Source organism: Anolis sagrei, chromosome 2 (genome assembly GCF_037176765.1).
Source record: "Anolis sagrei isolate rAnoSag1 chromosome 2, rAnoSag1.mat, whole genome shotgun sequence".
Taxonomy (NCBI): Eukaryota; Metazoa; Chordata; class Lepidosauria; order Squamata; family Dactyloidae; genus Anolis; species Anolis sagrei.
Window position 1 is genome coordinate 65,814,160 of NC_090022.1, and position 27,105 is coordinate 65,841,264.

At 36.9% G+C, this 27,105-nt stretch overlaps 1 protein-coding gene across 1 annotated transcript in view; it reads right to left on the reverse strand.

Moving 5' to 3' along the window:
• SLC6A11 (solute carrier family 6 member 11) overlaps positions 1-27,105 on the reverse strand; it is a 121,185-nt gene that overhangs the window by 5,046 nt on the left and 89,034 nt on the right. The window contains exons 8-14 of the mRNA XM_060765930.2: positions 18,005-18,108; positions 11,093-11,217; positions 8,129-8,241; positions 5,809-5,946; positions 2,232-2,334; positions 1,849-1,949; positions 766-936 (exon numbers count right to left, since the gene is read on the reverse strand). Coding sequence (XP_060621913.2) covers positions 766-936; positions 1,849-1,949; positions 2,232-2,334; positions 5,809-5,946; positions 8,129-8,241; positions 11,093-11,217; positions 18,005-18,108 — 855 coding nt within the window. The remainder of the gene's footprint in view (positions 1-765; positions 937-1,848; positions 1,950-2,231; positions 2,335-5,808; positions 5,947-8,128; positions 8,242-11,092; positions 11,218-18,004; positions 18,109-27,105) is intronic.

The following is a 27,105-nucleotide window of genomic DNA, read 5'->3' on the forward strand; positions in this document are numbered from 1 at the left end:
CAAGCCTTTAGTGGCCTGATGCTGTAGGGAGACTGCACCAGCACAGTGTGTAAAAATTGCAAAGGCAGAATGGGCAACACTAGCTTTTAAGAAGCCTCCGGTGGCACAGTGGGTTAAACTCTTGTGCTGGCAGGACTGAAGACTGACAGGTTTGAATTTGGGGAGAGCACGGATGAGCTCCCTCTGTCAGCTCCAGCTCCCCATGCAGGGACATGAGAGAAGCCTCACATAAGGATGATAAAACATTTTAAAAAAAAAACATCCAGGCATCCCCTGGGCAATGTCTTTGCAGATGGCCAATTCTCTCACACCAGAAGCAACTTGCAGTTTCGCAAGTCGCTCCTGACATGAAAAAAACCCCCAGCTTTTAAGAATTTCCTTCCTTCTTTCATCTCCTTCTCCATCTTCTCCTTTCCTTTTTGGAAAACTACATACTTTACAAATATCTGGCACAAAACTGGGTTGGGTTATTCCTCTGTTTGGTACATGAATTTTTCAAAAAGTTACAGTCTTTACAATATTTCAATGTAAGGACAATTTGCTTTGATTTGGATTCAGGTTTCAGATCAGAATAGATTAGACCTGAATCAATCTGAACTGGGCCCATATCCAAATGACTGAATCAGGCTCCAAACTCCAGAGATAGTGAAATATTTGTAATAAATTCTTACTGAGTGTAAACAAAACACTACAGAGACAGCTCAATGTGGCTTGTTTCCCACTACTTACTATCTCATGCTGCAGCGTAACAAAAATATGCCTCACCTCTAAGATGGTTCCTTCTGTCTTCCACAGCTGAATACAGATCCACAAAGGAATGCAAACCATTGAGGAAAGAGCCATCATCCATCCAATACCATAGCCCCAATCTGGATACGTATATATGTTGTTGTACTTCAGTGGCTTGTATTTCACCAAGAAAAAGATGAATATTCCCTAAAAAAGAAACAAGCATATCATTTGTGCTTGGGAGAAAAGCAAAACAAAACAAAAACCCAATCCTAAATGACAGTGAAAACTATGCTAAGCTATGAAGACATACAGAAAACAGGCCATTTTTGCCTTTTTGACATGCACCTCTCCATTTATAGTCGAATTCTATTTAATGTTTAAATCCTAATTACGTAGCCATCAATTAAGGGCCACATAAATAGGCAGTTATACAACAAATACCTATAACTAGATTTGATTGGAGACTAAATGTTTATTCCACACACAAGGTAAATTGCTGGTTCAGTTTCAACCTAGCTGCGTACTTTCCAGCATGTTTTGAAAGACCCCTCATTAATAATTTTAAGTGAAGAATAAAAAAATAAAGGATGATTGGGTGTCAAAAATATTCAAGGGCCTATAGATATGTTTTTGGATGTTAGCCCTTAAGTTTTGAGAAATCAAAATTTAATTATCTCTAATTGTGCCAAGAACACCTGTATCAAATGAGTGATCAATGTGTGATCATATTCAAAGGAGCAGAAATTAGATGGTACTGATTTTCATTGATCTCATCTTTTAACCCAGTGGTTCTCAATCTGTGGGTCCCCAGATGTTTTGGCCTCCAATTCCCAGGAAATAACAGTTAGTAAACTGGCTGTGATTTCCGGTAATTGCAGGCCAAAACATCCAGGGACCCACAGGTTGAGAATCACTGTTTTAACCCGTGTTTGTGTTTGTTTTTCAAAAAACAAGATAGGAAAGCATGAATTATTTTTCACAATTAATAGATATATGATACTTTATTTTAAAAGAAGTATATTCCCCTCATAGGCCTGCCTGTTTCTGCAAAACTAAACTGGGTAAAGATTTTGCCAAGAATATTATGACCACATTAATCACTCCTTTATTACTTACGGCACAGATTCCAGGAGTGAGCAACTTCCAGCACCATTTAATCAATGGCAGTGGTCTGTAACCGATCATATCTTCAATGTTGTCATAAAAACGATCACTTCCTGCATAAAACAAAATTAACACAAAATGAATATTGTTGATTTTGATACTCTGTCTTCTCGTTTCTGGAGTAATGGAGCAACATGATAATGAATTCATTCTTATGACATTTTTGGATCTGTGACTGTCAAGAAAAGCATCACAATCAGAGGTTGAAGATGTATTTGTAGAAGATGAGTTGAGATCCTCCCCTCAAAGATTCAATACATTCCAAAAAAGGAACAGATACAATTCAAACTTACATTTTTCTTTTTTGTATATTGTATCAGGAAATTCTGACTCACCATAAAACCAGCCGATACAAACACATTCAAATATGGCAACAAAGAGAAGGCACATCCCACTGGCTGCATAGGAGTCAAACAACTGGAAAACATACATTCCACCCTAAAAGAGAAACAGTTAAAAAGTGAATTACTTCACACAGCTTTTTGAAAATGTAGTGGAAGGAATATAATTTACATACCTCTGGATTACATTTTACCCTACTCCCACAAATATAGAAACAGGCTTTTTGCCTGAGGCCTTAATAGCACTTGGTACAACATCTAAAGAAGTGCACTGATTTCCACCAAAGCTCATGCTAAAATGAAACTCTGCCAGTCTCAGATGTGCTGCCACATTTCTTTTTCTTCTCCCCTTCCCTCCCTCCTTTTTAGCATAGCTCTGTTTACTGTCATGGAATTTTTCTTAGTCTGAGTTTACATGGATTTAAACTGCAATGTACCTAAAACATTAGGTACAGAATTTTAAAAAATGAATTTCATTACATAGTCTGCATATACTTTGTGATAAAAATCATTATTGGATAGTGTGGAAAATCAGTAAACCTTGAGGATATTGGTGTCCAAATTATATGTGTGTCTGTTGGTCTGTGTTTTGATTCCATAACTCCCGCTAAAATGAGCCCTCCTCCGTAAATTACCTGTTTCTCTCTTTTATCTCGCCCAAGTTTTTAATTAGTTTTAATCAGTTTGTCTTTTAATAATTACATGTAGCCCGCCCATTATTACTGTGCCTGTGCATATTGTAATTTTTACATTGTTATGTATTTATATGTTTTATGTAACTATGATGTTATTGTTTATTGTTTGTGTTTTCAGTTTGTGTTTTGGTTTTTCTTTATTGTAATTGTTATTTGGGCTTGGCCTCATGTAAGCCGCTCTGAGTCCCCATTGGGGAGATGGTGGCAGGGTATAAATAAAGATTATTATTACTATTATTATTATTATTATTATTATTATTATTATTATTATTTTATGTAACATAATGTTTTAAAGTTTGTGAATGATTACTGAGAAATGTAATCACTTCCTTTTGAAATGTGTTTCCAATTGCCTACAATATTTAGGCTCCAATATCTAGGCTCCAAATCACTTAAATCCTTTTACAATACAAAGCTGCTCTCAGGAAGAAATCATCTGGGATTTTTTCCTGGTATGTAATATATATAAAAACCCAGATGTTGACAATTCGGTTATAGGAATAAAACCATGGACAGTAAACAGAGAGATCATCTACTAGAGCTGATCCAGATGGAACATAAAATTAACCCTTGGATTCCTGAGGTTCAATTAGTAGATTGAAGTTTTGACAGATGTGCTAGTGCTATTGAAGTACTAGCACCAGTTTCTTACACAATAAAACAAAGCATTTGGACAGAATTTTGCTTAGCACAACTACATCTGATAAGAGCATGAATGGGAAAAGACCCAGAAATACTCCAGAGCTTAAGTCAAAATTGCCTTCACCTGTTTAGCTCACTATATAGACATTTTGGAAATATGAACCTTACATGGTGGAATGTAGCACAACAGTGCCATTTGGTGGCTAAGCATACATACTGCAGTTTTATATTCTTTGCAGAGTTATGCCAGAGTAGATACAGCTATCGTACCAAGCAGCAGTACAAGAAGGAGGAGGAGACATGTGTTATGAAATAATATCATGATCTTTCATCCACAACCCATCAGAAATTGCTACATCAGCACAAATAATACAATCAGATCATGTCTATCTAGTGCAGTAGAGTTGTTCAGTCACCATCAAGCAATACTGCCAATTTGAAGCCCAAATAGTTTATGGAACTTAAGGAATATGAAAAGTAAAAATTCACCTGTTCAATGCAAAGAAGAATTCAAAGAAATGGTATCAGAAATTGACTTTAACTTTGTAGGAACTAAACCATATGCATTGAAACTATTTTATTACAACCCACCAGACAGCTAACTCTATCAGTAATCAAACCTTGTGTAAATCTTTGCCTACTTCATTCTCACCTATAAGAATTAAAAGTTTCAGAATTTCCCCCACAAGATAAGATAAGATGAGCCTTTTCTTCTCTGTGCATTAGTCCTGCCAGAGTTAAGATTAATATCACATGTATCTGTGAGTGCCAGTTGGTGTAACTATTAAATATTTGCTGATATTCTACATTGGCTAGTTAGTTAAATCTGACCCCACTTCTCAACCATCCTTAAGAGCCAGGAACCAAATTGGGTGATGGAGGTTTGTACAAAAACGATTATGTTTCCATCTCCCTTTCAAAAATGATAGTTTGTGACAAGTATCCTGGTTCAAGGGCTCATGCCAACTGCAGCAGAAGGAGGCCAAAGTATCCTTTTCTTTGAGCCCTAACTGGCAGATGAATGGACATCCTTTATCTAATCCAAGTCCTGGCCCTTAAAATGGCCTGTGGTGACAAATTATATAATTTTATGTAATGCAGAGCAATAACAAAACCAACAATTACCTTTAAGAGATCATTCATACAATATAGGCAGTCTTTGAGTTACAAAAATCTGACTTACATCTGACTCATAGTTAAGAATGGGGGTGAGACAACAGGAAGCGAGAGGAATCTACATTGCAAAAGGGAAATTCACTCCTGAAAGAGTTTTCATGGGCAAAAGGTGTCTCCACCGAAGCTTTATTACCAAAATTAAATGATCACAGGAACAGAAAGTAAGGCAAAATCTTCTGGACAGGGGCACAGACAGCAAAACCAACACCACAGGGGTGTTAACCCTTATGTTATCCAAAGCTTACACACACACACACACACACACACACACACATATCTGGAGTTACACTTAAAATGTACCTGTTCCAACATATATATAATAAAGCTTCTTCTTCTTCTTCTTCTTCTTCTTATTATTATTATTATTATTATTATTATTATATACAAATTCAACTTAAGAACAAACCTACAGAACCGATCTTGTTCATAAATTGGAGACTGCTTGTGCTACTACTTTTTCCCAAGAAAATATTCTTATGCTGAATATACCAAATCAATAATTGACCTCACAAATGTGATTTACAGTATTAAATGCTAATATACTAATATCCAGAATCAGAATCCTACTGGTTCACTAGATAGTAATTATAATGGATTTTGTTTGTTTTGCAAATATGATGGATACACATGTCATATCTGCAAAATAAAACAAACAAAGACAAACCAACCTTCAATGACAAATATTACTCATAATGGAAGTCAGAAATGCCTATGATCATTTAATTTTTCTAAAGCTATAATTTATAAAAAGCAAGAGTTGGTAACATTAACATTAATACTTCCTTTATTTTAAAAGGTCAATATATTTACCACAGCCAAATACAAAATATGACCCTTTAGGCATCCCTATTTCAATTAGCAGAAGATACAAAACATTTATATAGACATGTGTTGATTCCATGCAACGCCATAGATCCTTTGACAATAAATGTAAACATGTATTGTAAAGTATTTTCTTTTGTCACTTTGCAACATTTAATCAACATTTGATTGCTCCAATATTTATCAGGCCTCAAATACTGAAACACTGTTCTGAATGCAAATATATCTTTGCTTACCTCTGTTAACATTATTAGACCAAGGAAAAAGGACACGATTGAAAGAGCAAGAATCAACAGTTCTCGTCTGTATCCCCTCCGGAAAACCTTCGGATACATATCCACTACAGCTGTCACAAGACTTTCAACGCACACAAACTGGGTAAAAGAAAGGCAGGAGAGAAAGGACACAACATTACATTACCTATCATTTCTACAGCACATGCCAGGGTACATTTTCTCCATCATTTACAGCCAGTCTTGTTTCAAAGGTATGTCAAATGTATTCCTCTATGCTTTCAATTTATCATACATGTGACATGTGTTTGCTGGAACTGGGACAGAGCACTATTTGCGGGGTTGGATTGTTCCTTCTCAAATTCTTCAAAGACCTAGCAAGAGCTGCTTGCATGGCAGTTCTAAATGATTTTCCTCAGTGTTGAAGTTCCACAGCAGAGTCCTATCTATAATATAAAGCCTACTATAAAAAAATAATTGGCTAGGCAGCAGCTGGCCCAAGGCAAAGAATTTCAATGCTCAGGAGAGATTTCAGTGCAAAATTTTCCTGTCAAATCCAAAACTACTATTGTATCACATAGTCACTCCAGTCTTCTTCACAAATAAAGAATGCCAGTTCTGGTCTTCTGTCCCCTGCCACAGTCGAGGGAATGATGATATAACGATTCCAGGATGGATCCACCAGCTCGGGCTGGGTTTGCCTCTTCCAAAAGGACAGGATAGCATAGATCAGGGGTCCTCAAACTAAGGCCCGGGGGCCAGTTGCAGCCCTCCAAGGTCATTTACCCGGCCCTCGCTCAGGGCCAACCTAAGTCTGAAACGACTTGAAAGCACACAACATCAGCAATCCTATCTCATCAGCCAAAAGTAGGCCTACACTTCCCATTGAAATACTAATAATTTTATATTTGTTGAAATTGTTCTTCATTTTAATTATTGTATTGTTTTTAAGTGTTTTTTGCACTACAAATAAGATATGTGCAGTGTGCATAGGAATTGATTCCTTTTTTTTTCAGATTATAATCTGGCCCTCCAACAGTTTGAGGGACTGTGACCTGGCCCTCTGTTTAAAATGTTTGAGGACACCTGGCATAGATCAATCATTTGTCTGGACACTTCAACCAATTCCACCTGCTCTATATCTTTATTGGCCAACTAAAATGCAAAACACATGTTGCAAACCTTTTGTGAATTTTAGTAGGCCAATAAAAGTGTTGTTCTTCTGTAGGTTTTGAATTTGCTTTGTTTTGATGTATGGCCAAAACAACTACCCCTGAATATATTTTTATTAAGAAATGACAGTCCTCTAGATCTTAAAGCATGGGTCAGGACCCCAAATGAGGTCACCATAGCTGTATGCTGGGATCGCCTAACTTTTTAAAACTGTGTGTGTGTCTCTACTTTTCCTGCTCCCCCTCCCATGCATCTTTATGCTTTCCCTTCTCTCCCTGCTCCACCCCCCCCCCCCCATGCATGTCTCCCTTCCTCCTTCCTTCGTTCCTCGCTATCCTTCTCTCTATCTCTCACATGTATGTCTCTCTCCCCTTCCCCCTTTTCTCCATCCTTTATATATTTGGGGTCAAATAAACATTTCTTGGGTAAAAAGGGGTCAGAAGTCAAAAAGGTTTAAGAAGCTCTGATCTGGATAAGTCACAGGACTTTGGGCTGTATATCTTTTGATTAATGCCATACTATCCTTGATTCTCCCTTCTCGTCCCTCTGCAATATCACCATTGTCCATACCGTACAATTCTCAGAAGAAAGGATATGCCTTTTTGTTTATAAAGTATTAATGCCATGTATTTGTAAGTAGCATCTTTATAGTATCTTATGGTACTTTTATCGGCTTCACAATACTATTCTGAAATACTGATAAAAACTGTGCAAAACACACTTGCATTATACACAATCTGCATGTGGAAAGGGAGCTGAGGATGAGAAGGAGTGGCTTTCTAAAGAGCATTTAGCAAGTCAGATTTCAGGTATAAAAAGAAAGTTGAACACTTTTAGCCAAAATAACACAAGGAGAAGAAATGCAGAACTGGGGAGTGAAAGCTATATCATCTTTACATTTAAAATCTTGATTTTAGAGTATGTATTTCACCTCCTTTTCAACCCTGCTTCATCCTTTAAAGATACTACCACATTTTTGTGTCTGGCATAAACCATTCTTCCCTGACAGCCTGTTTCCTGAATGTTGGAATGAAAGCTACCTGATTGTCATTCCTGTTTAATAATTACCTGCCTCTGCCGTTGTAAACATCAGAACAGCTATTCAATAACATCAATCTATGTTTATGTAAAATTAACTTTCAATTCATACCTGACTGTCTAATCCAAGGAATATGAGCATCATGAAAAATAATGTTGCCCATAATGGAGAAAGAGGCATCATTGTCACAGCTTTTGGATAAGCAATAAAAGCTAGTCCAGGCCCTGAAAAAAGGAAATAAATGCATTTTAGTATGAAGCTCCTCATATTAACATTAATAATAATAATAATAATAATAATAATAACTTTATTTTTGTATTCCGCAACAATCTCTCTGATGGGACTCGGGGCAGCTTACTTCGGGACCAAGCCCAGTCAACCAGAGTTAAAATATAACACAATAAAATGCATATAAAATACCATAAAACATAATTAAAAACATAATTCATCATACAGCAACCAGTAGCCAAGCATAATGGTCATTTCCAAGCTAAGGGGAGAGGGAAAGGCTTGTGCAATGCAACTGTCAGGACAGAGGTGATGGCAAAGGTGTGAGAGGTAGATGATAAATTAAGGCTGGAAGAGTCAAGTCAGATTTGTACAGTACAACTCCAGGGCAGGAACAATAGTAAAGTGGAAGAGCTGAGAATGAAGTTATGGCTAGAAGGGCCAATACTTTTAGTGAAACGATTAATCAAAGGCACATTGGAACAACCAGGTTTTTAGGTTTTTACAGAAAGTGGACAAGGTGGGTGCTAATCGAATTATATTGATGGCTTAGATAATACAGATAAATAAACTGATAAATAAGGTATCAATTGATAACCTATTACAAAATAATCATAGGCCTGCAAACTAAAGACCATAAACATAATTTTCTATGGAGTAGGGTTCTGAATGTCTTTTGACATTGGAAAGTGAAGTAGCAGCAGGAAACAGAAACATCTGATATTCCTGATTCTAGTATTTATTTTTATTGGCCACTGTGCCTTTAGAGAATAAACTTTCCTGAAATTCTGAAGCCTGTGGTTTTTAAAAAAGAAAAAGCAACAATAGTGAAATGGGGAGAGGGGGGATGAAGTATGTAAAATGTGTTTCCATCAAACCTAAAGTTATTTTACTGTTTTAAATCTGCTAGTCTCAACTAAAGTGGCTCAATGAAAATCATAATTTACCAAAATTTACCATCCCATTGATTCAGGTAGGACTAGTAATCACACACTCTAGGTGGGACTAGCAATCAAATGAAGGCATTAACTAGTATATACATTATATCATTTAGCATATGAATGAAATTTTAAATACACAAGCCTTAATTGCAAACCAAGAGAGGGAAAGCTGGAAATTAAGCACCTGTAGCTCAGTTTTTAACATCTGATAAGGAAAAAAAATGAAACCCAAAATTTCATATTAATCAAAATAAGAAATTTTGGACAGAAAATCCAAATCCTGCTGGTAGGGTTTAGCAAACAAACAGTACTCACATAGAATGTGGAGCCAGCTTTATTGCTTCTACACAGACGAAGGAAAAAATAACACTACTAATTTCCCTTTTACATTCAATCCCTTTTATCGTGTTTCTCTCTCCTCCCCTTCCAAACCCTTCCATAGCCCTCTCCACCTCCTGTGAACAATTTCTCTTGATTAACACTTCTTCGCAGGACTGCTCTCCTCCTCCAGATTCCTTTGTTGACGCTGACCTTGCTTCAGGTATGTTGGCAGGGCAGGAGTCAAATGCTTATTTTCTCAAGCTTTGAATAATGTCCTGACAGGTCTCATATAGGCAGAATTTTATAGACAACTTTAAACGTATATTTAAATATAAATTTATATTAAATATTGAAATCTTCAGTTGTGTCTTAGTATCTTAAACAATGAATGCCAGTCAGCTGTCCCCCATGCTTCTTTCATGGAGATAGCAATCCACCAGGTGCAAAAAATGCATTTTGGCTATCGTGTCTTATCTAAACCTTCTCTTTTGCAGACTAAACATTATTTTCCTTTTTTCCACTGCTCTTGAAAGGGAACACATTCATAAAGGAGAATGAGAAAGATACCAAGGGAAGTGCATTTTAGAAAGATACACAGCTTTGCAAGCATGAACAAAAACATAGTATAGATGGTTTTAAAAGTCCTAGCTCCTAGAAAAAACATTATAGGTAAAAAGTCGGCACAGATAATACTGTAGTGGAGATCAGTAGTTCTGAAACAGTGCTCCATGGAGCCCTTAAGTCTTCACGCTTCCTTGCTCCTCCCCTCTCCTCTTTCTCCAAGTGCACGGTGCTGGGGAAGGAAGGGGGTGGTCGGCTGGTTGCTTCCCCACCGCCGAATGGGATTGGATTGGAGTTAATGCTACTACTACTACTACTACTACAAGACTGAAAATCCATCTGTTGGGGGGTGATTTGATTTGTGCTTTTACTGCATGGCAGAAGGGGATTAAACTGGATGACCCCTGGGGTCTTTCACAGAAATACTGTTTAGTTTATGTTGTTAAAATTGTTCTTCATTTTAAATATTGTATTGTTTTTTCTTCTTTTTTGCACTACAAATGAAATATGTACAGTGTGCACAGGAATTTGTCCATATTTTTTTCAATTAGTTCACACAAACATTCTCCATCCATCTGCCACTGGCCCAGCGCGTCTATCTAATTTTAAAACACAATGTGGCCCCTTGTGTCCAAAAGTTTGACCATGTGATATATATAATATAATATAATATTCATTCAGCCTCCATAGGAAATTTTCTTTCAAAAAAGGGTTCCACAGTTGAAAAAGTTTGAGAATCCCTGATGTAGATAGTCCTAATCACCGTTGTGTAATATATATTAAGAACCCAAGAATTTTTAATTTTGAAAGATCCCTCTCCCTCTTAAATTAAGAAATATATTTTTTACTAATTTCTTCTGTCAAACTGAGGAAGAATTTCACAGATGACTTTCACTTTTCTGTACTTAAGAAAACATTTTCCACACAGATAAAAAAATCCCATTTAGTCCTCCACTCCACCAGGTTAATACAAAAGGACGTAAGCCAGAAACTGATTAATATGAAACATGATTTTCTAACATACCTGATTCTGCAACTTCTGCTATGGGTACCCCCTGTTCAAATGCCATAAAGCCAAGGACAGAAAAGATGGCAAAACCAGCGACAAAGCTTGTGCCGCTGTTCAAACAACACAACATAATGCAGTCTCTGTGGATAAAGAGTAGAATAATTATTTATTTTACATTTGTCACTTTACTTCATGTGATTATTTCAACTCAATTAATATTTGGCACTAATTACTAGAAAAATCAGAAACAGTATAGAATTAGAGTGCATCTAATTCTATACTGTAGAATTAATGCAGTTTGACCCCACTTTAACTGCAACGACTCAGTGCTATGGAATCCTGGGATTTATACTTTGTGAGCATTCTTTGACAAAGAGGGCAACTGACATTATAAATCTATTCCATAGCATGGAGGCATGGCAGTCAAAGTGGTGTCAAACTGCATTCATTTTACAGGGTGCATACTCTCTTAGACTTCATTCAAAAGAAGTAGATTTAACAAGTCATTAAGCTTCTCCCACCACAGGAAGCAGGAGCTTTCATTAAGAGAAAAGTCTGAAGAGGAGACATCACAGATCTATCCCTCAAAACAGGAAGTCCAAAGTTTACTTTGTCTTTCATCACTAGCTAGCAAAGTTAGCTTTCAGAAATCCCTCAGTGGGAACACTAACACCACAGCTAGAAAGCCAATCAGAAGTGGTGAGGAGAGGCAAAGATGTTGAGATGGACTACAATTTCTTAATAAATCACATATTTGAAATTAATGAATATTTAAAGCTTTTTGAATATTGAAAATGATATATGTCTAATTAACTTTTATAAGGCTCAAGACAAATCACAGAAAAGCTTAGCTTTAAAAAAGGCAATAAAGTAAGGACATGAAAGAGGTATATAGAATCATGTTTTCTCCTTCTCCTATAACACTAAAATTCAGAGTAACCCACGGCATGGTGGGAGATTCATGATGGACAGCACATATTTAAATTACTGGATTTACTGCTACCTCAGGTATGTTCTTATGTGCCCTCGGGTTGACTCTGACCTATCACGATCCTTCCTCTAAGGCTCAAAGAGTGTGACTTGCCTAAGGTTGCCAAGTGAGTGTCAACGACTGAAATGGGAGCCAATTCCAGGTGTCTCAAAGTCCTAGTACAACACTTAAACCATCCCAACCATGCTGGCTCTCACTACATGATGCAAAGATGGTCACTAACTTCATAAGTAGATTAAATAAATCTATTGAAGTTAATGAGTTGTCATCACAAGTTCTTTATATATCTAAGGCAGGGATGCCTGAAGTCGGCCCATGTTCAAATTTCCACTGACGCACAGCCTCTGTCATAAAAATCAATAATATACGGCCTGCCAACAGTATTGATTGCCATATAAAATATATGCATACAAAGAAGCTCAGTGAATTGATTTTCTGTGATGATCAAAACCACAGTTTTGAATATGCACTGAATCTTTTCAATCTGTGTATCATTTGTTCTTTTGTTTTTCAATTGACAATCAAATAGGGTCTTGTAAACCTGACACATTAAATATTAAAATCAAATTAAGTCTGCCAGTCCATTTTTCCATTTTGTATTTTTGATTCCAGTCTAAATTTGAAATAATGAAAAACACTGCCTTTTCCATATTTGATATCTGGTTCAAAATCAAATAACATACTTCCCTTTTTTATTTTTGATGGTTAACTTTAAAATGAAAGAACAAGTGATACACAAATTCATATGGCCCTCAATGTTTTATACTTCTGAATAAGATAACTTACCATTATTTTCCTGTTCACGTGTTTTGAATTTAAAGTCTACAGTGAGCATGAGCATTTAACAGTGAATAATATGTAATGTTTCAAATGAACCTAGATAAGTTTAATCTTCCTGGAAGTTTTTTTTTCTAGACAGACAATTTTTTTCTTTTTATAAGGTCTTCAAATATTAAAGGCAGAGTGATTTTGTTAAAAACTTGTTTAGATTTGTGTTCTATGTTAAGAAATGAAAAGTATGCCATTTGCAATACAAATTTCATTAAAAAGTTCATTTGTATTTAATGTTAGTGATCCAAAGAATGTCAGGCTGAATGGTGGCCCCCACATATTTCACCTCACAGCAACTGGCCCTCTTTCTAAAAAGATCTAAGACAACATGCCACTATAGATTTGATCATGAACATACACAGAAATGGGTAGTTGTACTAATATCCTGCCTGTGTACAAACAGAATAAATAAATCTGATCTAATGTGGCTCTTCCTATGAGGTCACATATATATCCTTATAGGAAGCACAAAAGTACTGACTTATCTGGTATACACACACACATATCCATATTGCTTTGAGGCGGGCAAAAGCCCTGAAGGCTTCCCCAAAGCAGCGACTGGAAATTGTGGTACCTTTTGCAAATTGGAATTCCTTGCTTGTTTCACTTACAGTGCAATGATATTAGTTTTACACTCTAAACTATGTGGGAGTTGTAAGATTTGTTTGCTTCCTTAGATTAGCTCCCAATGCGCCAGAATATGGTGAAATCTATTTTCAAACTTCAGATAATAATATTCTTCAGTCCCATGATAAAGCACTTCAGCCTTAACATCAAAGCACGGGTGTTATGAACTGAACAGCTGCTAAATAAACGTGAATGATGCATATTTTATTATTCAGTGAAATATGTTCAACAACTGGTAACAGTTGTAGGTTACAGCTTAATTGGGGAGAGCATGATTTAACTACAAAAAGTCTCTTAGGTTTAGGGGGAAAGATGCTTTCAAAATCTAAATCAAGATAAAGGCCACATGTTTCACATATAGCAGCAAAGGAACTGTGTTTATTATATATACTTGTGTACAAGTCAACCTCAGGAATAAGTCAAGGACATGTTTGGAGGGCAAAATTATGGATTTTGATATGATCCATGGATAAATCGAGGGTCATTACGCAGAGAGGGGAAAGCTCCCCAGCTACAACCACCATTACCATTTTTCCCACACAAGCATTCAAAAAAGCCAAAACAGGATTGGGTTGGAGAGCAGAAGGGATTGGGGCTTCTTTCAGGTTCTTCCAGGAAGAAACAAATACTTGCTTTTTACCAAATGGATCTTTTAAAAATAAGCATCAAGCTCCAGGTTTTTTGGGCTGGTCTCTGAATAAAATGTCCAAACTTATATATGAGTACATACGGTAGGTATTTATTCAAATCCAATAAATGCCACATGTAGGACTGGAAAATGAAAACTGTAGTTTAGATATGTAAATTTGATTAATTATATTCTAAATCCTTTATTAACCTTTATTAAGCTAAATGAAAGGCAGAAACATTATAATGGTTGTTTTCAATGCTGACTGGCTTCTTTATTGGGAGTCTCAATTAGGCAAGAGGATAAAAATCATACAAAGAAAGAAAAGTGACATTGTTGGAGGCCTACATATAGCTTTTAGAGATGTTACAGAGAATCTCTGCAGAAAGAAGTTCAGACCCTGCCTCCCAAAAAAACAATGCTGTCATGTCACTTGCAAGAAAGACAATAAAAGAGATGAATAACATTTTCTATCTACATTTCATATCAATAAGTTTTCAAATCATCACAGAGAACATTTTGGGAACAGGTAGGGCATCTATACTATCTCAAGGCTCATCTACACAGACATGCAAACTGGAGCTCCAGACTGTTTCCACAATATTCCTCCACTTCTGGTGAAGAAGGTAAACAGGATTGATCCTGTTTTTTCCCACTTCAGGAAATGTAATGGGATGCTTCAGAATTTGCAAGAGAGAGAGAGAGAGAGGGAGAACATATTGTGACAGTGTCACTACCACTTATTTATTTATTTATTTATTTATTCATTCATTCATTTACTGTATTTGTATACCACCTTTCTCAGCCAATCGGCGACTCAAGGCGGTTTCCAACAAATCAGTACATATAAAAACACAATACAGATTAAAACATTAAACAATAAAAAACACCACAAAAGCAATAAAAACAACATCGTTAGCTTCTCATTATTATCAAGCATTGTCCAGTTCCATTGTCAAATCATTCGATTTCCTATATCAGCTACTCTGCATTTGTAAATGTTTGCTCGAACAGCCATGTTTTAACTTGCCTCTGAAACGTTAAGAGGGAGGGAGTAGATCTAATCTCCCTAGGGAGGGTGTTCCATAGCCGAGGGGCCACCACTGAGAAGGCCCTATCTCTCGTCCCCGCCAAACATACTTGAGACGAAGGCGGGACCAAGAGCAGGGTCTCCCCAGACGATCTTAGAGTCCTTGATGGTTCGTAAGGGGAGACAAGTTCGGACAGGTAAGTTGGGCCAGAACCATTTAGGGCTTTATAGGCCAAAGCCAGCACTTTGAATTGGGCCCGGTAGCAAACCGGCAGTCAGTGGAGCTGGCGCAACAAGGGGGTTGTATGCTCCCTGAGCTCTGCTCCTGTTAGCTGTTCATTGAAGCTTCCTAGTTGAAGCTTCCAGACCGTCTTCAAAGGCAATCCCACATAGAGAGCATTGCAGTAGTCTATACGGGATGTAACCAGAGTGTGGACTACCATGGCCAAGTCAGACTTCCCAAGGTACCACTGCCCCTGGCATATGGGCATCTCATGCAGATATTAGCAAATATGCCCATATGACCTGGATGAAGGTAGAGATTGGATCCCTTCTTCCTTGTCAGGTGAGTACTGCTGCTGATATCAACATAGGGTGTTAATGACATCCAGGAAGTCACATGGAGCTTTGACACCAGGTGAATGTGGCAACAGCAACACAGAAGGTGAGGGGATGGTCCAGTGGAGCCAATGCAGTTTTATGTTAGCTGGACTGTGCAAATTCCAACACACCACTGTAGTAGGTTCACAAGAACATGTGTGGATGCCTCTGGAACCAATCTGAAGCATTTCTACTTGATTTATTGGCTAGTGTAGACACAGCCTCAGGCAAATAAGATGCTGATCTCCAACAATGTCACTTGTCTTCTGACAGATATTTTTTTACTATCTTTGCCTCCTGAAGAAGCCTGGGATTTTTTAAAAACTGGTGTACTGTATCTCCTGTTTGGACTATAAAAAAGTTATCATCACAACATAGATCTTGTATTTTGATTATGGTCTGCATCTTTTTTTCAATTTGAATAATTATTTGCTGCCCATTGCAACTGAATGTCTATATTGTGAAGGTAATCCATAGAGATCCTCCCTCTTGTTTATGGAACATGCTTGCTATATTTATATAGCAGAGTAAGTAGACAAGCTATTAAACTTTTGGTTATCTCTGTAGCCTGTAACTTTGACATTTCTCTATTTTGCCTACACATTTCTTCTACAAATTTATTCTCAATCTCTCTCTCTCTCACACACACACACACAAAACTTAAAAATTTCCTTCAAGATGCCTCAGTGTCCTAATACCAACATTCTAATTGGGTTGGATAAAATGCATTAAATATTATGGCAATATAATACTAAATTTTAATATGAAAAATCAGAATATTTTTTCAATTTTTTCAATTAATGTTCTCATAAGATGTGCAATATAGTGTTTGATTATCTTTAGCAATGCACTTATATTGTGATAATACACTTGCAGATTTGTTAACAGATTTGTTAATATGTCATTTTTAAAACAAAAAAAGATAAACTGATCAACTGAGCCAAATCAACTAAGAGATAATCATTTAATTTTGTAAAACAGCAGTCTGTGAGGGGGGAGGATGGAGGAAGAAATATTAATTTAGGATAATAAAAGAGAACATATTAATCTGAATTAGAACAATGTTAGCATCCCTTGCAGCTCTGTGATTTTGGGATACAGTACTTGCAGGTTAACAGCCAGGGATAAGTATACACTAGGGGGAGCCAATGATCTATTCTCAAATTCTCTCTGCATGAATATAAAGTTAATGTCACCCAGCAGCTCTTAGCTGTTCTGGCAAAGAGCTGCTGTGTGACATTAACTTTATATTCACAAGAGTCAGGTGTTATGAAACAAGCTTGACTCTTGTTCTTTCCATTAACATTTACTTTACACATACACAATTAGCATGCTTCAAAGAGAACTCTATGCATTTCAGCCCAAAATGTATGATTTAAATATAATTTCAGATGCAACAATAAAGAACTGAAACACGAATATATCATTTGTTGCTTTAGAACAATTTGTAGATAAGTGCAACATCTAAAACAAAGACATCCCACCAGCATATGCTGACTTTAATTATGTACTTCTGGTATGCAGAAACAGAGTTTGCTAGAGAACTTGGAAGTAGGTCATTTGCGAAAATGATAAGAAATTCATGCTAGTTATAGTAGGCTACATTTTGTGTTATGTGAGTCATCTTCAACTCATGAAGACAGGCTTTTTTCCTTTCCTGTCTCCTGCAATTCCCACTGCCACTCCCCAAATCTGTTCAATAGGATATTGTTTTGAATACAGCATCTTAAGATGTATACTGCATGTGTCACACTGAATGCATCCTTCAAATGGAGCATCAGCACATTTTCTATAGATCGACATGAATTGTTACAAATTTAATTGATAAGAAAATTAAAATCTTCAATTCCAATTAACAACAAATTACAAGTGGTTTCAAAATGTATCTAAATATTTCATTGTGTTGATACCTAAGTCCTCAACATGCTAAAATAGGGGTGGGCCATTTTTGGACTGCTACATGTCAGATTTTAACTCCCAGCAGCACTAGCAAGCCCAGACTATGATGAGTTATCATGAATGTTTGCATGTTGTCTATCACTGCATTCAAATGGTGTGCCTGTATGCACTTATGTACAAAGTGTGAGTGAATACTTCTCTAAATATTACTAGTCCTGTCTATCTATTCTGCAGATAGAACTGTACACATATTCATTTTTTGATAGACTAGAGCCTAATCTGATAGACAGACAAATGACAGACACAGTAGCTGCATTTTACCTGTAACAGTTATTATTATAGTTGTTGTAGCTCCCTAGGGCTGTCAAGCATCCCAGACAGATGGCATAAGAGAAAAAGATCTGTGTTCCAGCATCCACCCAGACCTGCAAGTAGAAAACACAGCAGTAGGAAAGGAAAACAAAGAACACAATTTTATCTTTGAGAAACATGTAGATATATTTGTTTACAAATTAATTCTAGATACAATGTCTGATTCCCCAGTTATACCTAATTTGGTTAGGCGCATTAAGTTGCAAAATATATATTTAACAAAGAAAGAGAATGTAAATTATTATTAGCTTTCCTTGATTAATATAGCCCCCTTCTTCTTGCCATCCTCATCCTCAGTGAGCACCAGCACTTCCTCTCCCCCCTTCCCCCGCTTTTGTCATAAATCCTACTGTAAGTTCTGAGAACTCTGTAATACCTATTTTTAATTTTCAACCATTACTTCTAAGTACATTCAGAAGAAAATATATTCAGTCAGGAGCAAAAGGGCACAGTAAGATTCTTGTGCAAGGTAAGAGGGATGAAATCCAGAAGTACATTTGTGTTTGCATAGTGAGTAGGAAGTAAAGTTGCTATATTGCATATTTTAGACATGTCGCTCAGATTCTAGGTATGCATGTTTGGACCAACGTTTGGCCCAGATTCCAAGCTTTCATTTTTATAAAATAATTTTCTAGCCCCTGAGTGAAAGAAGCAAGCAAGTGGGTCACTGTGAGGTTTTGAGATGTGCAAGGGAGGGAGTAGGAGAGATGGGAGAATCAGCGGTGTGAGCAGCAGCACACAAGGAGCAATTGAGGGTTACATTGCATCCTATGGTTTCACAATAGTTTTGTCATTATACACTATAATTTGAGCTTTTAAAAATCAATGTGTAATGTGAAACAAAGGAGGAGATAGGAAAATAACTAGCACAAGCAAGAAGCAAGAACATAAGGAGAAGCATGCAAAAATAGGAGAGAAGAGAAAGGAGGGAAGGAAAGGTGAGAGATTCAGTGAAAAGCATGAAATGAGCATGAGAGGTAGGCATGATGAGGGAATTATGGTATCAAGTAGTGAAGAAGGCAGGGAGATGCAGCAAAGACCGAGAGAATGGGGCCATGCAGATTAATGAATAAGGCGTACCCTTGGTTCACTCCTGATATAATAAAAAATAAAATGAATAGGGTTGAGGCTAGTTAGAAGCGCAAGAGTATCAAAGGTCCTCCAGGATGAGAGAAACAGTGACATGTATTGTATTGTCGAAGGTTTTCATGGCAGGAATCACTGGGTTGCTGTGAGTTTTTTGGGATGTATGGCAGTGTTCCAGTAGCATTCTAACATTTTGCCTGCATCTGTGGCTGGCATTTTCAGAGGTTCTGTTGGCTGTGAAGCCAGTGGAGTGTATATATCCCTGTGAAATGTCCAGAGTGGGCAAAAAAGCCCATTGAATGGTTAAAGCAAGTCTGAATGTTGCAATTAGCAAGACACTGTAGGATTCTACCATACTGTGCAACCCTGGACAAGTCTACATAGGGACCACCGCCCTGACAGGAATCAAAGAACACAAAAGGCACTGCAGACTAATTCAATCAGAGAAGTCAGTTATAGCAGAGCACATGATAAACCAACCTGGACACAGAATATTGAGAACACAAAAATTCTGGACCACTCTGATAGCCATCATATCAGACTACACAAAAAAAAACCATTGAAATCCACAAGCATGTGGACAATTTCAACAGAAAAGAGGAAGCCATGAAAATGAATAATATTTAAAAACAACAACAAACGAATCAAGGCAGTGAATGGCAAACACCACTCAGAAGCAGGAGAATGCCAGAGAACAAGCAATCAAGGGCCAGTTAACACCTCTCAAACAGAGGATGCCTCTAGGCAACAAAGGCCAGGCTACCTCTATGCAGATACCATCACTGCAGATACCCTAATGGTTCAGGCCCAGACTATCTGAAAGACTGCATCTCCATATACAAACTATCACGAGTGCGTTGATCAGCCAAGGAGGCCCTCCTCTCAGTCTCACTCCCATCTCAAGTGTGGCTGGTGGGAACGAGAGAGAGAGGGCCTTCTCCGTGATTGCTCCTCAGCTCTGGAACTTCCTGCCTAAAGAACTAAAAATGGTCCCCTCACTCCTCTACTTTAAAAAGCTATTAAAACACATCTATTCATTTTAGCTTATGTAGAGGAGAAAAAATTCATCTGTTATTGAAAACTATTTCTTCAGTGGACCACAAAGAGTTTCCATCAGTTAAGGGAAAAACACAAGTTTGTCCATTGAGATCTTTTGCTCATTGAGCCAGTGAATGTAACCATAACCTTCCTGAATTGTTTAAGAGGGCAAAAAGAACAGGAAACATTAAGATTCTATGATTTAATCAAAGGTCGTGTTTTTGAAGAAGCTGTTGTACTTGCAGTTGTCTCAGTACCAGTAACCCTAAGTAAAGCATGTTCTGATGAATAATTGAAATTGCTACAGATCAGCAGAACATATGAAGAAAAAAAGTATAAAATCAATTAAGTACATTAATCTTTAATATAAATCATTAGCTTTCAATCATTAAATGAATGACTGTTTAAAACAGCCTCAATTTGTCAATGCCTCCTATTATTCCCCTCCCCATTAATTAAAAAAAAGGATTTTTTAATAAAACAATGGATTTAAAATATATTGTGGAAATATTAATGAATTTGGGGGTAGGTACTGAACATACCTGTTTGTGGGCATTTTTAAATATTCCCTAAAGCTAGTATTGCCGCAATATCTCCGACATTTCTAGGCTTTTTAATATATAGCTTTAGTTTTTTCCTTAATTGGTACTGATATCTTGGGAGACACATAGAGCGAAAATATTTTATATTTTCCATGGCATGTATAAGTTTATATAGTTCTGTCATTTCTCACTTATTTTTTCTAAATGTGGAAGGTCTTATCACTATAGGATAGATAAGCCAGCTTCTCCACTATTTTGAGTATCTGTGGTATTATTTTTAGGGTAAAATATACAGAATTCTACATACTGTACCAAATACAGAACAAAGTTGTCTGTTTTTATTATCATAATATTGTAATGTCAGTACAACTACTGCTTCACAAATATTGATTTTCAATAACTTGCCCTAATCACTTCAAGATCATGTCAAAAAAGTGACAACCCAGTAAAATTTAAAAACATACAATCTATATAACTGACACTCAGTTAATTAAAAATGCAATATATAAGTTATGACTACCATTTTAGAAAAATCAAAACTATGAAGCTGATTCTGTGTGCTCAAGTGACTTATTGTGTCTATCAAAAGCTTCCACACTTCATGAAAAATTACTTTTGAAAATCTGAGGAGTGCCAAAGTCATTATGTAATATGTCAGAGATGTCAGCTGTTCAAACTTAAAATTAAAAACAAACAAATAAAATCCTGATTAGCTAGTTGCAATTCTCTTGGTTAGAGAAGTCATTACAATTACCAAAATATTCCTCAAAGGCAGCAATATCTTTAGCTTGGTAATAAATTATCTCTGAAGATCTCGTAATACAATATTTTGTGTGAAAAACAAATTGGTTTCATTTAACTATCATAGAAATTAAAACCTTGAAAACACAACTATTCTCAGACACTGTTGAAAGGCAGAAGCATTTGTGTTTAAAAGCACCATTAACTTCACATTTAATTTGCAACACGAAGTAAATCATTCCACTGCAGTCATGAAGAATAAAATATAGCTGATTATATCACTAAGATTACTCAGAAATGAGAAAGTAGATAAGTAAAGCATGTTGACAGAGTGTGACGAGTAGGAACTCTTAGGCCCCTTCCACACAGCTCTATAAAATCCACACTGAACTGGATTATATGGTAATGTGGACTCAGATAACCCAGGGCCCTTCCACACAGCCATATATCCCAGAATATCAAAGTAGAAAATCCCACAATATCTGCTTTGAACTAGGTTATCTGAGTCCACACTCAGATAATGTACGATTTTCTGCCTTGATATTTTGGGATATATGGCTGTGTGGAACGGCCCTTAGAAAGCCAAATGCTAAGGCAACTGAAAACACCTGAAAACATACAAAGCATTCTTCTGGTGTCTGCTCAAAATCATTTTGTAATGAATTGCCTAAAATGATGGTTATATTTTATTGAACTTGCTGCTTTTCTTCTGTTTCCATTGTGACAACATAGTTTTGATATTTTATTATTTTAATTAACTATTCATATTGCCCTAGTATCTATAAAGATTAGATTCTAAAATGTGCAAAAATCCCAGAAGAAAAACACAAAACATGGGCATGTGGTACAAGCAGACTTAAAGCAGCTCTCTCTCAGGGCCCTTCCACACAGTTAGATATCCCAGAATATCAAGGCAGAAAATCCCACAATATCTGCTTTGAACTGGGTTATCTGAGTCCGTACTGCCGTATATTCCAGTTCAAAGCAGAAACTGTGGGATATTATTCAGATGTGGAAAGGGCCTTAGAACTATTCTCTGCATTTAAAAAAATGATAACCCACACACTGTTGTGATGATTTCTATGCAATTATTACTTCTGAGTTACGAACATCCAACTTACAAATGACTCATAGTTAAGAACGGGTGTGAGAAAACAGAAAGTGAGCCAATCTACCCCTAGGATAGAAAATTCTCATGGGGAAAAGGCGTCTCCACTGAAGCTTTCTCACCAATCGTTGTTTCCACAACAAGCCATTTTTTTCAAAATCCAGTTATCTCAGAAAGTGAGGTGAAATCTTCTGAACAGGGCCACAGGCAGCAAAACAAACACCACAGGGGTGTTAACCCTTCCCTGTGCTATCCAAATAGTAATAGACATGTATTAGTCCCCCTCGAGGAGATAGGGCAGCCTATAAATAAAGTATTATTATTTAAAATATATACATAATGGTAATAAATCTGAATTTACAGAGCTAGAACTAGAGCTTTATTGAATGCAATGAAGAGTCTGAAAAAGATAAAGTACTATCTCTGATGGTAGTAAAATATTAGCTATAAGGTATTCTGGCTCTATATTTTGCAACCAATATTAATGAGCTGTGACTATTTTAGTGACAGATTACTGAAATTATATCTGATAACAAAAGGAAAATCAGTGATTCATTGTGGTGATTACAGTAATAACATTAAAGAAGCAATACAAAGAAAGAAGCATTCTTATATGAAGATGTCATGTTTGTTTGTGATGCTACAAGAGAAGGCACAGATAATAATGCCTCTTCCAAAACATTTACCGCTGAAAATATTATAGATCATAATCTATTTACAGGGAATTCCTATAAATTTTTACAATTGCAGCAAAGTACATACTTGGCATGATTGATGTTTTTAATCTTTCTACTGTGAGAGCTGGTACCATAGTTTGAACAGAGATGGCTTACGAGCATCCGGTTTCACAAAATTTCAAATAATAGAGTGTTTGAAAGGAAATGTAGAAAAGCTATTATTGTCCTGATTAAAGAAACAATTTTACACTGCTAAAGGTTAATTAGTTTCAGATCTGGATCTGATAAACTTTTAAAACTATCATTCAGTTTAATACATGCTTTTGCAATGAAGAACTGGCATGATATAGTTCTATTTATCATTACCCTTTTGGAAAGAATGCCCTTGAGTAATTTTATAAGACTGAATGATTGCAATAGCAATGGAGGAAATGCTCTTCTGCGGATATTTGTTAAGCCAAAAAAGAGGCCTACTTTTACTGGATTGTTGTAGGTTTTTCCGGGCTATATGGCCATGTTTTAGAGGCATTTTCTCCTGACGTTTTGCCTGCATCTATGGCAAGCATCCTCAGAGGTAGTGAGATCTGTTGGAAGTAGGAAAATGGGTTTATATATCTGTGGAATGACCAGGGTGGGACAAAGGACTTTTGTCTGCTGGAGATAGGTGTGAATGTTTCAACTGACCAGCTTGATTAGCATTTAATGGCTTGGAAGTGCCTGGCGGGAATCTTTTGTTGAGAATGATTTGATGTGCCTGATTGTTTACCAACCTGGACACAGCATATTATTTGAGAACACAGAAATGCTGGACCACTCTCACAACCACCATGTCAGACTACACAGAGAAGCCACTGAAATCCACAAGCATGTGGACAATTTCAACAGAAAGGAAGAAACCATGAAAATGAACAAAATCTGGCTACCAGTATTAAAAAAAAACTAAAAAATTACAACAGCAAAACAACAGAGAGTAAACAATCAGGCACACCAAATCACTCTCAACAAAAGATTCCCCCCAGGCACTTCCAAGCCATTAAATGCCAATCAAGGCGGTCAGTTGATTGAACCTACAACAACCCAGTAATTCTGGCCATGAAGGCCTTCGACGCTACTTTTACTTTTCATGGCTTTGCAAAACCATCCTTTTCCTTGTTTGCTACTGCTTTGGTGCAATTTTCTTCTCATCCACACAATTCAGGGATCTTATGAGGAATAGAATGACGTTACAATGCCATCCGGCCAATCTGATTTGGTTACAAGGTATATAAACATGGAGATCAAACACAGTCACACTTCTCTCACTCCCGGGAAAGGAGCTGTTGCTAAGGCAACTGGACTGGCCTCCCTTCTAGTATTGCTATGTGATAAAAAAACACGGACTAAACTGTGTCACTTCCTAACAGTCACCTTTGTTTCAAACAGAAGGAACACTATCCTAAGGATATACTCAAATGCTCAATATGCATTAAGCAGAAACCTGTATTCTTTTAGTTGTCATGTGATAAATAAATAAGAATTTCTATTTGTAATCACAGCTGCCCATAGTGACTATGTGGCAAGTTTTTTATGTTTGGTTAATACATTCGTTCATCTATGCCAAACTAGGCTGAGGCAAAAATAAATTTAAAATAGGTCATAAAACGCTGCAGCATGGAGTGCTTCTGTTCCAAATACTTTATTTTACTTCTCCCTCCTCAAGACTCAGTAATTTATGACCACTCCATGTCTTCACTGGCTTTAAGATTCACACTTTCAAGGTTTATTTAATAGTTCTGCCAATCTGCAGAATTCCCTGCATTCCTTACTGTTGGCTAAGAATGTAGATTAACAAAATCGGCACCCTTATTTCATTATACACAGCCCTGCTGTAAATGTGTTGTCCAACTCTGCAGCTGTTTTTTTAAATAAATCACAATTAATGTAGTACAAAGGCAACCTTGAGGACCTCAACTCTTTAATGTTTGTGGCAGCACCCTCAATAGAAAACTATTGAGTTCAAATTAGAGAAAGTGAGAATGTATGACATTAAATTTAAGGACTTTCCTAAACCAGCCTCACTTTTATTTGATTGTAAAATTGTGCAGACCGCTTTTTAAAAAATGCAGTTGCGACACAAATTATAATATCACACAACAATTATGTAGTTGTGCCGTAAGTCCCATTCCTGTTCTTGCACAATCAATAAAGTCAGAACACAGCTGGAAGGCTTAAGTGAGGCAAACTGTTACATACAGTTCAAAAGTCATATTTACCTGTTACTCTCTGATGTGGAAATAATCAATGTTCTACTCAAAATAGCATCTTTATCATCCAGAATTATAAACCTGGCTGATTCTTAGCCCAGTTTTGAAGTTTGCAGCAAAATACCACATTTGTAGGTAAATATGCCTTTTATTATTTGTATTTCCAATAGCAGTAGACTAAGATCAAAACTACTGTATACATTACTTTAAATGGCTAGTGTAAAACAACTCCATAATTTGTATTAGAATTCAAAGACACAGCAATTTTAGTCTGGATCGGTATGCCAAGGGATCTTGTAGCACCTTTTGAAACTGAGAAAAATAACTTAGGAGCATAGGCTTTCATAGACTTAAGTTACTTCAAAATATGTATCTGATGTTGTATCTGATCCATCATGTCAACCAAAGTTTATACTACCAAAATCTTTTTTCTCAGAAGTGTTTCTATTATTTCTATAATAGACAGATGATAGATAGAAAGATAGATAGATATTAAAAGGACCTATAGTAGCAGATGGGAATAGTTTTATACCTTTCTTTCAGGGTTGTAAGGTGCTGCCTGAAGGCTCAGTGAATTGCTATACTCTGAGTGTCTATGCAGGAAGACACGCCACATTATAAGGTGGCAGATCTCATTTCCTCCATTCCACCCTCAGGAAGGAGCAGGGATGTAAATCCTTGCTTATCTAATTCTTACAAAAGGGGACCGAAACATCTCACTACTTTTCCTTTTGCTAACAGGATGGCAGGCAATCTCATGCCTCCACTCACAGTTATGAATGACTGTGAAAACTTGAAGCCTAAGAAGAGGAAATGGTGTCTGATAAGAGTCAAACTGCTACAGTGCAGCAATGGTTCCTTCTCCACTCCTCTCCCCACTCCCTAAGGATTTACTGTAAAGAGAAACCAGAGCCTCAGCACAGTGGATTTTGAAAGAATTAGCTTTAATTTCCAGGAGCTTAAAAATGTGAAGAGAAGTCAAAAAGGTTTTTAAAAATCTCATATAACATAAGCTTATTCAAAAGAGACCCCCCCCCCTCCAGCAGTAGAACTAATACATCAGCTTACAAAACTAATTTCCTCAGCTTTTTAGCACAGCAGAGATTATAGCATCAAAAGTTTAATTCATTGGGCCTGACAAGTCTGCGTGTAACAATGTAAATCATAAAACCACAGTGCAATAAACAGGAAGAAACAAAGCCAGGCTAAAAGCAAAGAGAGAAGAGGGAGAAGACATGTTTTCTGCTGCCCTGGAGACTAAGGACTTCATCACACTGAGGCTTCCCCACCATTCTATTTGTTCCATTTCGACAGCAATCACTTGCAAAACGGTGACCTGCACACCTTCCTCCTTCTCCATCACATGGGGCATTGGGGCAAGGAACATTGGTGCCCTGTCCCTTCCCCCATTGTATGGGGGGAAAGGCCAACAATCACAGGTAGCTCTGTCAGAGCGACCCAAAAGACGCTTACACACCACTTCAGCCATCAATGGGGCAGGGCCACAGCCTGCATCGTGTGATGGCATTCAGCAGGATTCATGGCCAAAGAGGAGTAAGGGGCCGAAAATCCCCTGCGTGATGAAGTGGTAGGACTCAGAGCAGTGGGTTCAAAT